A 15,356-nucleotide genomic window follows, 5' to 3' on the forward strand; every position below is an offset into this window, starting at 1 on the left:
ATATAGCAATTAGACGTGGCAGCAATGGCTTCAACTTCCGAATTGAGACGGCAGCGACGATATTCAGTGCATAGGCATAGCAAGTGTCCGAATTACTATGAGCGACTCCGCGAAGCAGAGACGCCAAGCATGCGACAATGTTATTCGAAACGGTTGTAGTCCATTTTGCCAATGCTTTCTCAGTCAGCTTCCTGCTACGTTCGGTCAGCCTCGCTGCGTTTCCTCCGTAAAGAGCGAGAGCGGTTAGTCAGCTACAACTTGACCTTGATGTCAACGACACTCCGATGCTCCCAATCTTTGGACTGCCCAAGCATGACTGCCTAACTGAAGCCTCCCTCGCGGCGCTAGGTCAAGATGGTGCTGTTGAGAGCGACAACACCTACTGCGACGCAGCAATCTGTCTATAGTGGTAGCCACTATGCGTCGTCAGCAGTGCCATCGATGCGTCGCCGCATATGTATTTAAGGTAGACAGGTAGTCAGAGACTTGGGACAGCAGCATTTATCAAACACGCACCAGCAACAACAGTCTGTCAACCAAGCGCTCCCAGATCTTCGCCCAACCATAAGTCCCAAGTGCAAGCACGATGGCAACCAAGTCCCTCGCCCCTACCTACCAGACCTGGACGTGCCGACGCCACTTGGGTTTACAACCGTCCACTACGCCGAGGCCGGCGACAACAGCAAGCCCACCCTTCTTCTCCTCATGGGGTTCCCGAGTTCATCGAATCACTACCGTGACTTCATCTCCCTCCTCTCTGACTCCTTCCACGTCCTAGCCCCGGACTTTCCCGGCTTCGGACTCACAAAAGTCCCCAAGAACTTCAAGTATACCTTCGACAACCTCGCCGCTGTGATCTCCGCTTGGCTGAAGGAACTGAAAGTAGAGACTTACGCACTGTATATGTTCGATTACGGCGCTCCCATCGGCTTCCGCCTCGCCCTCGAAAACCCTTGTAGCGTCAAAGCAATCGTAACGCAAAACGGTAACGCCTACAACGAAGGATTCGGTGCCGACTTTTGGAAACCTATCTGGAAAATTTGGGAGACGGACAACTCTCCCTCTGCCCGCGAGATCGTACGCAATAGCATGCTGACCCAAGAAGCCACGATCTACCAGTACTATACGGTCCTATGGGGGTTCCAGAGTCGGACAAAGCGCTCGTTGACCCCGAGCAGCCGATCCGCGATTACTTTCAGAACGTTGCTGGTAAAGAGAACCAAGAGCACCAGCTAGACTTGTTCTACGATTATCGCACAAATAAAGCCATGTACCCACAGTGGCAGAAGTACCTGCGTAAGTCGCAAGTGCCGTTGTTGGCGGCTTGGGGTAAAGGCGACCCAGCATTTATTGCAGCTGGAGCAGAGGCGTATAAGCAGGATTTGCCACACGCGGAGGTGCACTTGTTGGATGCCGGGCACTTTGCGCTGGAGACGGCGAGGTGGGAGATTGCAGAGTTGTGTAAGCGGTTTTTGGCCAAGGTGGACTTCTAGTGGGCAGCCTTGTCGTGGTAGCTTCACTGGCTCAGATAATTTAGCTCTGGCTTAGTCTTGTTCACTATACAGGCATCTCTTAGACTCCTAATGTTAGCCTCCCAATATACCATCCCTTGCACGTTGCATTGTATCAATCGCTCATGGCAGGGCCAAGTACCCCTTGTTTCGTAACACGCCTGTATGGCCCTGCTTTGAAACGCAATATACGCCCGCGCCTTCGCACCGCTGCAACCCCGAATCAACCTGCACTATCGGCTCACTGCACGAACAAGGTCTCGTTCGCGCTGTACACCTTGATCAGATCCGCCAACTTCTTCGACTCTATTTGGAAGTTAAGCGGGTTGGCGTATTGCACTTGATATCGCACTCTGTAACACAGTTGTCAGCATGCAGTCTCAACACCGTAGTGGACAAGTCAAACGTACCTCTGCTGATCTTGGAACGTATCCATCTTCGCCTTGCACTTAAATACAAACGTCTTGCAATTCGCCTCTTGGAACGCCTCGGCCAACTTCTTCTCCTCCATTGCCTCTTGCAACGCATGCAGTTCATTCCCATCCATTCCCATAATCAGTTGCCCCACCTCATTGAAACAGCTCAGCCACATCTGACCCGTATGGTCGGAGACATTGACACTCATAATGTACCGCCAGTCGGCGCGAGGGTGCGAAGTATCACACTTCTCACAGCGCCATTGCCCAGGTTCGTGCTCGATGACTTTCTTGTTACAACCGTCTGATATGCATGCAGGATAGGCAAAGTTGTCTTGCTTGACGTAGATGATGGTAGCCTTGACGCTGAACCAATCCGTATCTTCGCCCATGCCGAGATTTTCGTCGCGAACCTGGGCGATGGTCTTGTAGGCGTTGCGATCGCCACCGGCCGTGGCGACGGCGGTGGACATGGTGTTGGCGTGAGAGGCGAACTCTTCGTTGCGGCCGCTGGCATCGTACCAGCCCTTAAGCTTGTACGCTTCGTCGATGTCCGGATCGATGTTCATCGATCCGGACGAGAGTAGCGAAAGTGAACGGCCGCCGAAGTCTGAGACCTTGAGTCCCTTGAATGCGACCACAGACTCGGGCTGGGCGTCGAAGTTCTCTGCTGTCTTGCCCCAAACTGTGAGACGGACGTTATAGTTTGTGTTGTCGACAAGGGTGAGCTCGCGCTTGCTGTACGGTTTCGAAGACGTCTTCCCAACGATCTCGGAGACTTCGCCGACTTCCTTCAGAATGCCGATGCAGTCAATGGTCGAGTCTTTGTCTACGGATTGAAGGTCGGCGAGTGACGTGAAGTTATAGCGCACCTGCGGCACTCCGTCCTGCTCCTCCGCCTTCTCGATTTGAGTGTCCCGCTCGAACGTGAGCTCGTAGTCGTTGTTCAGGTTCGAGAACTGCTTCTTTGCCAAGCCAACTTTGCATGGACTTGAGACGTAGTATACACTGCCTTCTTGCAGCACTTCGTACCATTGATCTACTGCATCGTTGAAACCCGTAGCTCGAATCTCACCGGAGTCGTCCAGAAAGTTGACACTGAAAAGCTTGCCTTCGCCATTCTTGTTGTGCCATGTCTTGATCTCGCCTTTGTGCGTGCATCGCGCCTTGATCGTCCAGCGATGCGCATACGGTGACAGAGCCTCGATGGGGTGGATGTTACCATGCGATCCGCCGTTGGACGCGCCATTCGTCCTTACCGCCACGGAGCGCTGCTGGCCTTGCGCAGGCTGGTGATTGCCATACATCCCGTTTCCGGATATGTTGCCGGGCTGCGGCTTTACATCATCCATCACTTCCGGCTTAGGTGCCTCCAGCGCGACCGGCGTACCGAGCTTCTCCGGTTGCCCATATTCATCGAGAATGTCAAGGTCGAGGATAATGAGAATGTGCTTGTCCTTGACATAGTTCGCTTGGTACGAGGTCAGGCGACATATGCTTCCCTTCTGCAGCTTGTTCTCTTGCGCGACATGGTTGATCTCTGTTCTGCCTTGTCAGCGGCGCGCATCCACACACAACACCATAGCTTAGTACCTACGCTGCGCAAGCATCCCCTGTATGAAGTTGGTTGTATCATTCCAAACTACTCGATACCGCTCTTGTCCTTGTGTACTCGCCATCGGCTTGATCTGCACGCACTGCATGATCGGGTTCTCGGGCAGCGTGCCCCGCGCAACTTGCGCCAGCGTGCCCACGCTGATCACGTTCATCGGGTCCGCCATGTCGTATTGTTCGTCGTCGGTATCGTCGGGTGTGAGAGTCCCGTAGTAACTGCTGAATGATGGATTATTGTTTGGTGGCGCATCACGAAGCGCAGGCGAGGCAGACGCGTTGCGGGGAGTCGCGTCGACCGAAGAACTACCGAGGAAACGCTTAGCTTTAGTCATGGTTCTGCGGATAGCTGATGATACGAGATGGAGGAAAGGCAAGGCAAAGCAAGCAATCTGGAAGACGGTGGACTTTTGTATGTACATCGACCATTCACCGCTTTGAGAGAGCATCTCATCGATTCTCCCCGTCGTCAGTCTCGGCTTCCTCCGCACTCTGTTCCTTCATTCGTTGAACCTGCGCACTGTTGCCTTGCACTGGACGCATGCAGCTGCGCCAAGGCCTGCAGCCTAGCGAGTCCTCCAGACTGGTTGCTGCTGAGCTTCTATGCATACCTCGTCCATGATCATTGGAGCGTGTATATGGAGTAGCTTCCTCCCTCAGGAGTGATGTCGCAAAGAACATACCAGTTGCTGTGATAAGCCATGGTCACTGAAGCCCAGGCTCTCCGTCTTCATCAGCGAGCTCGACGGTTTATTGTCATCTGTTCGGCCTCCTCGTCATCACCAACCTTCTCTCCTCCGCCTCCCGTACAATCTCCGCACAAACTCCCAGACTCGGTGCCAAATGCGCCACCCTCTCCACTTCAGTAACGACTTCACCAATGATAACATCCATTTGATTTGCCGGTGGCAGAAGCACATTGAGCGCAGGCGACAGTGTTGCTGCCATGATAATAAGTGTCTGGCTCATGAGGCTCAGGGCTCCTTGCCACAAGTAAGGCAGATGCCCTTCGTGGTGCGCTGTGACGTATTCGAGCTGCCGAACGCAAGCCTCAAGGCACTTGCGGCACGCATCCTGCACAGACATTTCGGCCGCCAGTGACTCGTCGGTGAGGACGGCCTGGATGTATGGCCGGTAAATGATGGTTCGACAAGCGTAGTAGCGAAGACGGAGGACGGTCTGAACTTGATTGCGGACGGGTAGCCGATCCTTAGGGAACTTCACGGGCGAAGGCAGACTTTCGTACCATTGGTCCAGCTGGAAATCAAGTTCGGCGACCACTGGATCTAAGGCGTTGACTGAGAACGGGGCATTACGTTTGTGTGTATACATAAGGTGAGAGACCCTGTTCAGGAGTCTTCGAAGTGCGATCTCGGCGAGGAAATACCACAAGTCGTCGCTGCCTGGCAGTTCAGCGCCAGGGGAAGGTGCATCGTACGGAAAGCTGCGCGGTAGACGCATGTTCTCCTCAAACTGCACGATACCGGACTGCGGAAGGTCTAGCTCAGCCAGTAGGTCGCTTTCGATCATGAGGGTGTTCCAATAGACCCGCTCATTGAGCTCCCTCTGGTGCGGAGGAATGGCATGCGGAGAGCTGAGCAGGAGCTGCTGCTTCATACTCGCGTTGCAAAGCAAGTTCCACGCTTCGAGCGGCCGTACCAAATACATTAGGTAGGCCGCTGCCATGATGTGGCATTGAGCACTCAACACATCGTTTTTGATCATTAGACTAGGGAGGATCTTCCACGCGGCGGCGAAAAAGCTCATGCCCGGCGGTGTAACATCGTGCGGTAGCCTCGAGATGCTGATACCCGAGTGCGCCGCCTCGCCGAGAGCTAGCACCAGGAGCACAACGCAGCTTTCAGCGCCTGATCGGAAGCTCATTGAGGCAGCATTCTGGTAGTACTGCGTCCATGCGTACGGGTTGACGATCGCGTACCAAACGTTGACCCGGTCGAAGTATGCTTGTGTGTACGTTGTCATGTTGGTGAAGTCCAGCGAGTAGTGTCTGGTAAGGTTGAGCGGTTCTCGTGACATCTCAAGCTGAACCAGTACACCAGGGTCGCACTGACGAGAGATGAGGTCTCTGATTACCGGCCATTGAAGAAGATGCAGGGCAGGCGTAGTATGATGAGGTGGGATCGTCGAGATGTTCGCTGACCATGTTCCCAAGCCATTGAGCGGTAGCGCGCCCACGCTAGGACCGTTTGTGTTGTTGCTGTTCACTCGTCTCGCCTGGAGATCGTCAGAAGCCGTGTTGCTCGTTGCTGGCGAGATGGGTCCTCCCACGGCGCTGATCGGCGAAGTCAAGTTTGAATGTAGTAGACCCTCGATGCGCTCCAGTTGCGCCAGTATTAGTTTGTCGCCGGCATCGAGCTTAATGCCAGGCTCGCGGTAATTGCAGTCTGCGCCAAGCTCCGAGCAGAGCCTGCACTTGGGTCGCGCGCCATCGCAACGAGACTTTCGACTGCGGCATATCTCACAAGCGATGGTCGCTCGTCGACGCGGATAGTCCAATGTATCTTGCGAGTAACGTTTTAAGCTCGTGACGTCCAGTTGTTCCATGGCGGACGATGCGATGCTGGAAGGATTGAGAATGCTGGTCGAAGTGGTGGCATCCGCACCGGACGGACGTGACATAGCTGACGATTGCTTCCTACTGTTAGAGCTACGTGCACGTTTGAAGGCCGGCCGCTCTTCAACCTCCTCAGGCACAGTGACGTCCCCTCGACGCTGGTCAGCCGACGCCGCCAATGCCCGATCGGGTTCAGAGGTCGTGGCCATGATCGCAGTCGGCTCAACTACTTGCACTACCACACTGCAATCACCGTTGGTGGAGAGACCGGCAGAGGGCTGAAGCGCAGCTTGTCCAGCGGGCCATCTAGCGGAGTAACCGCAGAATCTCAAGTGCCAAAGGTGGAGATGACGGTGGTGGTCTGCAGGCACGGACGACTAGTGTCTCCAGATATGACGCTAAAAGCTGGATCTAAACAATCGAAGCCGTGAGCGGTGGAGCAAGCAGGGTTCTAGAAGGGTGGTGCCGTGCTGTCAGTGGCCGAGAGCATACTGTGCAGGTGGCGGCTGACATGAGAAGCTTAGCAGTAAAGTTACCTTTGGATTGCGGTCAGCCAGCGGGAAGGAACCGTGAGCGCAAAGAGCGAATGCAAGCAGAGCAGGCTGCATATTGCACGCAGATTCAATAGTGTGCCGTAAAGCACTTTCCATGTCGACTGGCAACCAATGGCTGTCGGCAGGATAAAGATGAAAGTTTCCGCTGCGGAGCTGCGGGGAATCCATGCAGCCACGAGCACATGGAGGTCCAACAAAGGCGGCCTCGGCATTTTAACCTGGTGGCGTTGCGGATCATATATACTGCATGCGTCTTAACTGGACTTTGGGGGTCGTAAGATCATACCGCCGTCAAGTACAAATTTCGCCGCATCAGCATCGGCGTGGTAGAACCCCTTAATGCAGAGCGTAGTCAGAAAGGTTGCATGCTTGCAGCTAGGCATGGACGTTGCCCTTTCTCGGAAGTTTGCGATACCCAGCGCCCGTCGCATGAAGTACAAGATCTTCCAGAATCTGCCCGATACGCTGTAGGATGGGTACCTGATGTATTCGTCAAAGGTTATTGGAAGTAGACCCACCTGCAGCCTCAAATCGACATTGAAGTGGAACACCCATCGCCTGGGATGTCCTGGTCCGTGCAGCACTAGCGTACAAAAAAGTTGCAGAGCACGAGAAAGTCCTCGTGCATAGCGATTGACATTGGCACATCATCATGGCGAAGCGAGCGCACGAAGATCCTGGACTGGCTGCAGGTGTCGAGGATAAGGAGGCGAGGCGAGAGGCTAAGCGCTTGAAGAAAGAAAAAGCAGCAAACCGAGCAGAAACCGCTAAGAATGCTATAGTAGGAAACGGAGAGAAGCATGACGATGCACCAGAGAATGATACCCTGTCGAAGGAGGAGCGGAGAGCGTTGAAACGTGCGAAAAAGGAGGCGGCAAAGGTTGCATCTGCAGATGACGCTGCGATCGCAACTCCAACTGCGACAGAAAACACAGATGCTGCGAATAAGGCTGCTCGCAAAGCGTCGAAGGCTGCTGAGAAGGCTGCAAAGAAAGCTACAAAGACTGACGCAACCGATGGTATCGTTAGCAATGGCGAAAGTTCGACCGTCTCCAGGCATGCAGGGGCAGAGTACGTCGAGGACGCTGGGCTTAGGAGCTTGCCGCAAAGCGAAATCGACACCTTCATCAAGGACAAACGGCTTGCGATTGAGGACACTCAAGGGCAGCAGTTGCGACCCATCATCGACTTCAAGTACCTTCCGTTAGATGACGACCAGCGCAAGCCTTTTGCGGGTTTCAAGGCACCCACTCCCATCCAGGCAGCATGCTGGCCTTATCTCTTGGCAGGTAGAGATCTTGTGGGTGTGGCGGAGACTGGATCAGGAAAAACATTGGCGTTTGGTGTGCCGTGCCTTCATCATATTGCGAAGCTTTCCAAAGCCAATCGTAAGAGCATCAAAGCATGCATTGTAAGCCCAACCCGGGAGCTAGCCTTGCAAATCCACGAACAGCTTAAGAAGCTTGCTGAACCTATGGGCCTGAAGGTGACTTGCGTCTACGGTGGCGTAAGCAAAGATGAGCAGCGCAAGCTACTGAACGGTACGCATGTTGTGGTAGCCACTCCGGGCCGACTCAACGACTTCATTCAGGAGGGCTCGATAGACCTATCCAGCGTCCAGTATGTTGTCCTTGACGAAGCGGACCGTATGCTTGACACAGGTTTCGAGCAGGAGGTCCGCAAGATCATCTCGACAACACCAGCCACTGGTAGGCAAACTCTCATGTTCACCGCGACATGGCCGCCGTCAGTACGTGAGCTAGCAGATACGTTCATGAGCAAACCGGTCAAGGTTACGATTGGCGATAACGCGTCCGGCGAGCTCCGCGCCAATACACGTATCGTGCAAGAGGTCGAGGTGATGACGGAGCAGCAGGACAAGCAGCCGCGCTTGATACAGCTACTGAAGCAGTATCAGTCCGGCAAGAACAAGCAAGATCGCATATTGGTCTTCTGCTTGTACAAGAAGGAGGCTACGCGCATCGAAGAGTTCATTAGGCGCAGAGGGTTCAACGTTGCAGGCATTCACGGCGACCTGAACCAGCACAAGCGGACCGAAAGCCTCGAGGCGTTCAAGGCGGGTACAGTGCCAATCCTGGTCGCAACGGATGTCGCAGCTCGCGGTCTCGACATACCCGCCGTCAAGCTTGTGATCAATGTTACCTTTCCACTCACCGTGGAAGATTACGTCCACCGCATCGGGCGGACAGGCAGAGCCGGACAGGATGGCAAAGCGATCACTTTCTTCACTGATGCCGAGAAGGGATTGGCCGGAGCGCTCATCAATGTCCTGAAGGCTGCAGGGCAGCCGGTGCCGGAGGAGTTGATGAAGTATGGCACGACGGTCAAGAAGAAGGGCCATGATGCCTATGGTGCGTTCTATAAAGATACAACAGAGATGAAAAAGGCGACGAAGATTACGTTCGATTAGATTGTCTATATATACAGTTGAGAATGAGAATACAGGCTCAAGACTCGTTGGATCGATGGACTTAGGTCATTGACGGTACGCCTGCTCACGGGCACAACCGCCCCTTTAGCACCAAGTTTGGATCCTACGTTGTGCTTGTAACAGTCAGACCACTATTTTCGATCTGACAGTGGCCTGGGTGAGTTCTGTTGCCTTAGGCTGGTGGCTGGTGGGGCTTCACGTGCCCCTCGCGCTATGCTGCCGCCCACTACATGTTGGCGACGAAGAAGAACATCGATGCGAGGAGACAAGACGTGGTGTATAGGGTAGTGAATCTGAGTCGACCGATCAAACAGCATTCAACATGGCACCTTCCTCAACGCTGGTCAACAAGATCAAGGTGCAGCTCAAGCTGTCCGTCTCGCGCCTACGAATGGTGCAGCAAAAAGACACAGCACTGGCAAAGCAGCAACGGAGAGCCATGGCACAGCTTTTAGAGCAAGGCAAGGAAGAGAGCGCAAGGATCCGTGTTGAGAACATCATCAGATCTGACATGAACACTGAGCTGCTGGAGATATTGGAGCTGTATTGCGAGCTTCTCACAGCACGTGCTGGATTACTCGAGCAGAGAGAATGCGACCCTGGGCTAGAGGAAGCGGTGAAGAGTATCATCTATGCCGCTCCAAAGATTGAGGGTATCAAAGAGCTCAGCATGGTGCGGCAGCTACTGGCGGAGAAGTATGGCAAGGACTTCGCGATACAAGCGACCGAAAACAGCGATGGGAAAGTGTCAGAACGGGTGGCCGGCCGGCTGAAGGTCGAGCCACCACCAAAGGAGCTAGTGGAGGCGTATTTGTCCACCATCGCGGAAGCGTATGGCGTCGACTGGCCACCAGGCGCAAGGGCTAAGCGCGAGGCAGAGGAAGCAGGTAATGACGAGGACGAAGATGACAGTCCGTCCGGTGGCCAGAAAGTCAGATCGCTGGAAGCACCATTAACGACCGATGAGCTCAGCCGGGCTACTCCTCCGCGGGACATAGGTCCGAAGAGTCCAGTGTCCGTCGTGCCTCCTTCGCCTAGCACAGACAATGTGCGTCCGAAAGTGAACCTACCTGGCCCGCCTGATCTGAAACCGAGCAAGAAGATGGTTGATGCAAACAAGGCAAAGTCTATGAATGGCGAGAAGAAGGACGGCGGTCCTGGCGGTAAGATTCCAGATGTTGATGAGCTTGCCAAGCGGTTTGCGGAGCTCAAGCGATGAAATCCCATCGTCTCTGTATTGGTCGATCGTATGACTTGCGAACGATCCATCCATGGGCACGAAACCCACGCTATGAAGTGGGCCGGCTTGATCAACCATGACGGCAATATCAGTATGAACTCAACTGCGCGAATGACAACGACGGCCGAGGTGCTGACTGCACAAGATACCACGACCTTAGGGCGCCGGTTGCACGGATGATGACACCAGGGAGTGAGGATCACATCGATCCTGCGCTTAGCTATGGGTCACACTGTACGTCTACACCTGCAAACGCCTAGTAATCAAGATTCGTCGTGGATTGTTCGTGATGAACCCTCTATAGGGCCAACAAGTATCTTCTTCGAGCTTGTTAGTCACTTCTGATATGTCTAACCCTGCAGAGCCCACAAGTACTGAACAGCCAGAAAGCGGCTTCACCAACCTCCACCGGCACGTGTGGCAGCTCCTGCATCTCGTTAAGACGACCAGTTGCCAGCTTTCGGCATGCCTATCGCTAAACAGTCTGCTCCGCAATACTGTTATCCAACAGCGGTATGATCGCGCAGACACCTACTTGGTCGAGCGCCAGTGTATCCTTGATGCCTTACCACGGCAGATCAGGATGATGAACGAGCTACGCCAGTCAATGCCCGACGCGATGCCCAGCTACCCGTACGACAGGCGGGAACGAGAAGCGTACTCTGCTTGGTTGCTCTGCGTCATGATGCTAGGTCCAGTTACAGGCATCCTGGAAAGGTTGGATGCTTCCGAAGAAATGCTGTTCTTCTCGTACCTTGAGGACAGGCGCATGCTGCTTAGAGGCTTGGCCGACGGTGTAGACCTCAGGTGGCTAGAAGAGCTCCAGGGTTGCCTGAAGCGCGGCTATCAAAGGGGAGGATGCGAACGGTAGGGTACGCTGGTTGGACCTCTGGTTGTGCGCAGCATCGGAGGACTGAGGAGCTTGAGTCGATCGGCTGCTTGCGGCTTGGGCGAGGACGGCGAGTTAATGACCGCCCAAGGTCTAAATCTAGCGAAATTATGCGCTTTATAATGCAAACGCTATCATGCAGCTTTGACGCTTCTTCGTCTCTTCTCCCTAATCAAGACTTCCATCTTCGCAATCATACCCTTCAATCCAACGCCCTTCTCACAGTTCTCTTCAAGCCAAGCCTCCATCTGCTCTCGACAACGCCGCATGCTCTTCGCAACAGGCAGCTTTCTACCCTCCTCCGCTTCGACATGCGCAAGTGGGTTCAGTAGCAAGTGGAACAGCTCGCTCCACATCTCAGTCTGCCAATACCGCTTCAAGCTCTCTCGGATCTTGTACGTCTTCGTCGCACCCTGACCGAGCACGGTACCTGCTTTCTCGCCAATGGTCTCCATATACTTCCCGAACAGCAAGCTGTGAACGATACCTGCCAGTCCGTGGTAATCAATTTGATACGTCCAAGGCCGCATCTCGCGCATCTCGGCGCAGTCCGCTTCGCTCGTCTTCCAATCCGCGATGAAGGCTACATCAGGCACGAACTGCTTCATGTCGATACCGCGGCCGAAGTCTATAAGACAAACGCCTTTGCTGGCCCAGCCGTGTGCGCCCGAGGGAAAGTAAGTAGGCGACCAGTCCACCTCCTGCCCCGGGTCATCGAAGCGGACGAGCACATTGTCGCCTTTCAGATCACCGTGGATGAGATGTTTGCTATGCAGTGCCTCTACGGCTCGGAGAAGCTCGACCGTAAGCCACATTGCTATAATTTCGTCCATGCCGGCTCCGCTGGCGCTGTCGACGCGAGCGAGGTTGACGAGGTCCAAGAGCGTGCCCTGATCTCGGTACTCTTCGACTAGGAAACACTCGTCATGGTAAAGATGCAGCTCGTGGGCGCGGACAATGCTGTCTGCTGCACGTGTAATGCCAAGTCGGCGGTGGGATTGGCGAATAATGTAGAATTCCCAAGCGTTAGGCGGGTCCTCCATCTTAACCGCCTCGAGGTGTTTGCGGTGCGTATGCTTGCCTACGCGGGAAGGCGGGCGATTCTCATCGTTCACTTCAAGTTCAGTAGGCGCTGCAGCGCTATTCTCGACAAGGTACACTGGCGCGAAGGTCCCTGCACCGAGCTCGCGCTTGACAGTATACGTGCCTTCTGCACCTGCGAAAGACAGCATGGGTGGAAGCGCCAGCGTTTGCGCGGTCTTATCAATGCTCACGCTGCCTCGGCTGGCCTTGGAGACAGTCTTGATGTACTTCTTGATCTCAGCCGTACGACCTAGAGTCTGCTGCAGATGCTCGTGGTAGCCTTCATACGAGGTCAGAGCCGGCTTAGCTTGTGCGAGTATGCTATGCCGCAACACCGGGTCCATGGGGTTGCAGTGTGCTTCCTTTACAAGTGGGCCTTTCTGGACGGGTTCCGGCGCTGCTGCCACCGTGGTTTTGGCGGCTAATTGTGATTTTGCTGTACCTTGACCGAGTGAGATGGTGCCCTTCGTCGTCTTCGTCCGTATTGGTTGCAACACCCTGCGCTTCTCCTCTGCCAGGTCAGCCGTGATCTCTTGGAAAGGACTACTGTACACCTCGTCATCCTCTAGTAGCGGCGCAGGTCCGCCGAACCTACGGCTCGGCGTCTTAGCGCTGAAGTAGTCTTTTTCCGTCCTCGCAGTACGAGAACCTAGGGATGACTCGGTCTGCTCAACGATGGGTGTCATGAACGGAAGACGGTGGTTCGGAAGCATGGCCAGATCGCGGTAGTGAGTGAAAGGTGTCTCACGGTCCTCATGGGCTAGAGGCACGCTCTGTGTGCGTGGGTGCTCGTCCTGTGGCGTGACGATCTCGTCTTCCTCCTCTACGGCCGCAGATTGCGAAGTGTCCTGGTACACCTCCCACATTGTGCTCTGAGCGGATTCTAGCGCAACGCTTGCGGCATCCTGCCGCACATCTCTGCTCCGTGTGAAGTCTGACCACCCGGTGCTGTCCAGCTGGCTCACATTTCCCGTCTGCTCAGATTTCGGAAGGATGAGGAGTTCGTTTCTGGTCTCATCTCCGTATTCACTCGCAGAACCTGAAAGCTTGCCGGTCGCTGTGCTCTCGTCACCAGTCGTGCACTCTTCGTCGCTGTCTTCCTCCTCGGTCTCGGCCGGCTCAGCTTGCGAAGGCAAAGGCTGGTTGAAGATGCCGTAGATCTCATCCATGGCTTCTCGGGTGTTGATGGTCATAGTAGGCTCAGCAGCTCGCTCTGTGGATTTCTTCCGCTTAATCTTTGGACCCGTCGGTGAGTCCAAGTTCAGCTGGATGGTCCGAGTCTCATTCTTGATATGCTTGACGTCCATAACCTGGATCTTTCGAGTGCGATTTGCGCGTTCTTCGCGTCGCAGCTTCTTCGCAAGCGCAACATCTTGTTGCCTAAGCACAACGTTTTCGGCGTTTTCGTCGTTCAGCGCAAGTGCCTTGATTTCCTCTATGAGCACGGGCTCCTCTTGCGCCGGTTCGATATGTCTCAGGTCGCTTGGCCTTTCTTCGCCGGCATCCTCGAAGATTTTGAAGCCGCGTTGCTTCGTTGCACACACCTTGGCAACATGTTCAGTGCCGGTGACCGTCAATGGTTCCTGGAGGGCGACGTCTGACTCTACGTTTGGCGTTGCTACTGGATCGGTGTCGAACGACAACCCTTGCAGTGGTGCTGCTCGGAGCGGCTGCTTTCGTTCTCGGCTCCATTCCTTGGTCAACCACCCGCGACGTCGCGCGCTCAGCTCCTCGAAGCAGTACTCCTTCGCACCTTTGCTAGACTCACAGTAGACTGCTTCCAGGTCTACAAAAACAGCCTCCAGCCTACCGGTCTTCGGGTTACGGACGCACTGGTGCGGGGTGTTATTATTACCCAACAAAGACTGCCTGATGTGTTGTGGGAGTGAAACGGGACGCTTGGGAAACTGCATACACAGGGCGAGATTCAGTCCTGCATTCGTAAATACGCTGCCGAAGATGCCAACGTGGGTGCTGGGGTTCAACTTACGCTGTCTTTGAATATCATCAGCTTCTCCATCCCACCGTTGGTCTTGCCCCCTTTCAGCTTTTCGCCCGCCCAAGGCTTAGCCTCGACACTGTTCTCCTTCTTGCGGTCGGCGATCGAACCAATATTGTCCCAGCCTTTGGAGCTGTTGCCGGAGTCTGGTCGTGAAGGTCCGCTCTGGTCGGAGAAGATTGCCATTTTTGATGCTTTCGACTTCTTCGGCGCTATAGATCTTGACCGTTGCTGTGTTGTAGAAGGCGAAGCTGTGGCGAAGGGATCGGTTTTCGCTGCTAAAGCTGGTCTCACTGCCGGGAGCGCAGGACTCGTCGGCTCCGCTGCATCTTGCGGTCTTGCTTCCTTTCTCCGCTCGAACTCACCAAACTTGCGTAGTAGCCGCTCCACAGGCCTCGCTTCCTTATCAATACCCATCTTATATATCTCCTCTGCCTGATTCCACCGGCCTGCATTCTCAAGCCACGCTGCAAACTCTTCGTAATACAGCGCCAGTCCTTCGCCAATTCCATGGCGCGCTAAATACACAAAGATTTCCCGTGGAGCATCCGAGAAGAGACAGATGTAGTGCAGCCACAGTCTGAGGTATCGCGGATCGTTGCGGTAATGCGAGGACGATTGGTATGACTTGGTGGCGCGCTCCAACAACGGCAAAAGCTGAGTCTGTCGCGCTTGGGGAGACGGATATGCGTCGAGCGTCCATTTTACGTAGCGGTCATATACATCAAGCGGATCGTCTGCCTCGTCTATACAGGCCAGCTCTTCCTCAAACGGTGCTCGCTCCTTTGCATGCGTATCTTGTATGCCAGCCGGCGAAGGGGTCGCTCCTAGCAGAGGTGGTGAGTAGAGCTGCGCTAATGCCTTCGCTGAGCGGCCGCTGGGAAGCGCTTCGATGTTCTCCTTGTGGGATTCGATAACGTTGAAGTCGATCAGATCGTCTGTGTTGGCCATTTTGTCGTTGCTAAATCTCTTTCAACAAAACATAGCTTGTCGATAGACCAGAGATGAGTGTTGTGGCAGCCGTAA

General features: G+C 54.5%; 7 protein-coding genes across 7 annotated transcripts; 4 read left to right on the top strand and 3 right to left on the bottom strand.

The window, feature by feature from the left end:
• Positions 1-354: 354 nt before the first annotated feature.
• On the top strand, positions 355-1,493 carry BAUCODRAFT_123200 (uncharacterized protein; the record flags this gene model as incomplete). Its single annotated transcript, XM_007679038.1, has 3 exons — positions 355-457; positions 620-1,128; positions 1,149-1,493. 3 exons carry the CDS (start codon positions 355-357, stop codon positions 1,491-1,493), a joined length of 957 nt encoding a protein of 318 aa, XP_007677228.1.
• Positions 1,494-1,752: 259 nt separating this feature from the next.
• On the bottom strand, positions 1,753-3,708 carry BAUCODRAFT_71964 (uncharacterized protein; the record flags this gene model as incomplete). The annotated part of the gene is made up of 3 exons (XM_007678823.1): positions 1,753-1,864; positions 1,922-3,467; positions 3,525-3,708. The coding sequence occupies 3 exons, from the start codon at positions 3,706-3,708 to the stop codon at positions 1,753-1,755; spliced, it is 1,842 nt and encodes a 613-aa protein (XP_007677013.1).
• A 586-nt stretch (positions 3,709-4,294) lies between these two features.
• Positions 4,295-6,103, bottom strand: BAUCODRAFT_123202 (uncharacterized protein; the record flags this gene model as incomplete). Its single annotated transcript, XM_007679039.1, has 1 exon — positions 4,295-6,103. One exon carries the CDS (start codon positions 6,101-6,103, stop codon positions 4,295-4,297), a length of 1,809 nt encoding a protein of 602 aa, XP_007677229.1.
• Positions 6,104-6,821: 718 nt separating this feature from the next.
• BAUCODRAFT_508764 (uncharacterized protein) lies at positions 6,822-9,253 on the top strand. The gene is made up of 2 exons (XM_007679040.1): positions 6,822-8,078; positions 8,154-9,253. The coding sequence occupies exons 1-2, from the start codon at positions 7,320-7,322 to the stop codon at positions 9,096-9,098; spliced, it is 1,704 nt and encodes a 567-aa protein (XP_007677230.1). The 5' UTR covers positions 6,822-7,319; the 3' UTR covers positions 9,099-9,253.
• Positions 9,254-9,294: 41 nt separating this feature from the next.
• On the top strand, positions 9,295-10,521 carry BAUCODRAFT_509177 (uncharacterized protein). The gene has a single exon (XM_007679041.1). The coding sequence runs from the start codon at positions 9,442-9,444 to the stop codon at positions 10,336-10,338; it is 897 nt and encodes a 298-aa protein (XP_007677231.1). The 5' UTR covers positions 9,295-9,441; the 3' UTR covers positions 10,339-10,521.
• Positions 10,522-11,306, top strand: BAUCODRAFT_509176 (uncharacterized protein). The gene has a single exon (XM_007679042.1). The coding sequence runs from the start codon at positions 10,706-10,708 to the stop codon at positions 11,228-11,230; it is 525 nt and encodes a 174-aa protein (XP_007677232.1). The 5' UTR covers positions 10,522-10,705; the 3' UTR covers positions 11,231-11,306.
• Positions 11,307-11,382: 76 nt separating this feature from the next.
• On the bottom strand, positions 11,383-15,281 carry BAUCODRAFT_71631 (uncharacterized protein; the record flags this gene model as incomplete). The annotated part of the gene is made up of 4 exons (XM_007678799.1): positions 11,383-13,188; positions 13,225-13,686; positions 13,777-14,238; positions 14,322-15,281. The coding sequence occupies 4 exons, from the start codon at positions 15,279-15,281 to the stop codon at positions 11,383-11,385; spliced, it is 3,690 nt and encodes a 1,229-aa protein (XP_007676989.1).
• Positions 15,282-15,356: the final 75 nt, after the last annotated feature.

This window comes from Baudoinia panamericana (assembly GCF_000338955.1).
Source record: "Baudoinia panamericana UAMH 10762 unplaced genomic scaffold BAUCOscaffold_7, whole genome shotgun sequence".
Classification (NCBI taxonomy): Eukaryota; Fungi; Ascomycota; class Dothideomycetes; order Mycosphaerellales; family Teratosphaeriaceae; genus Baudoinia; species Baudoinia panamericana.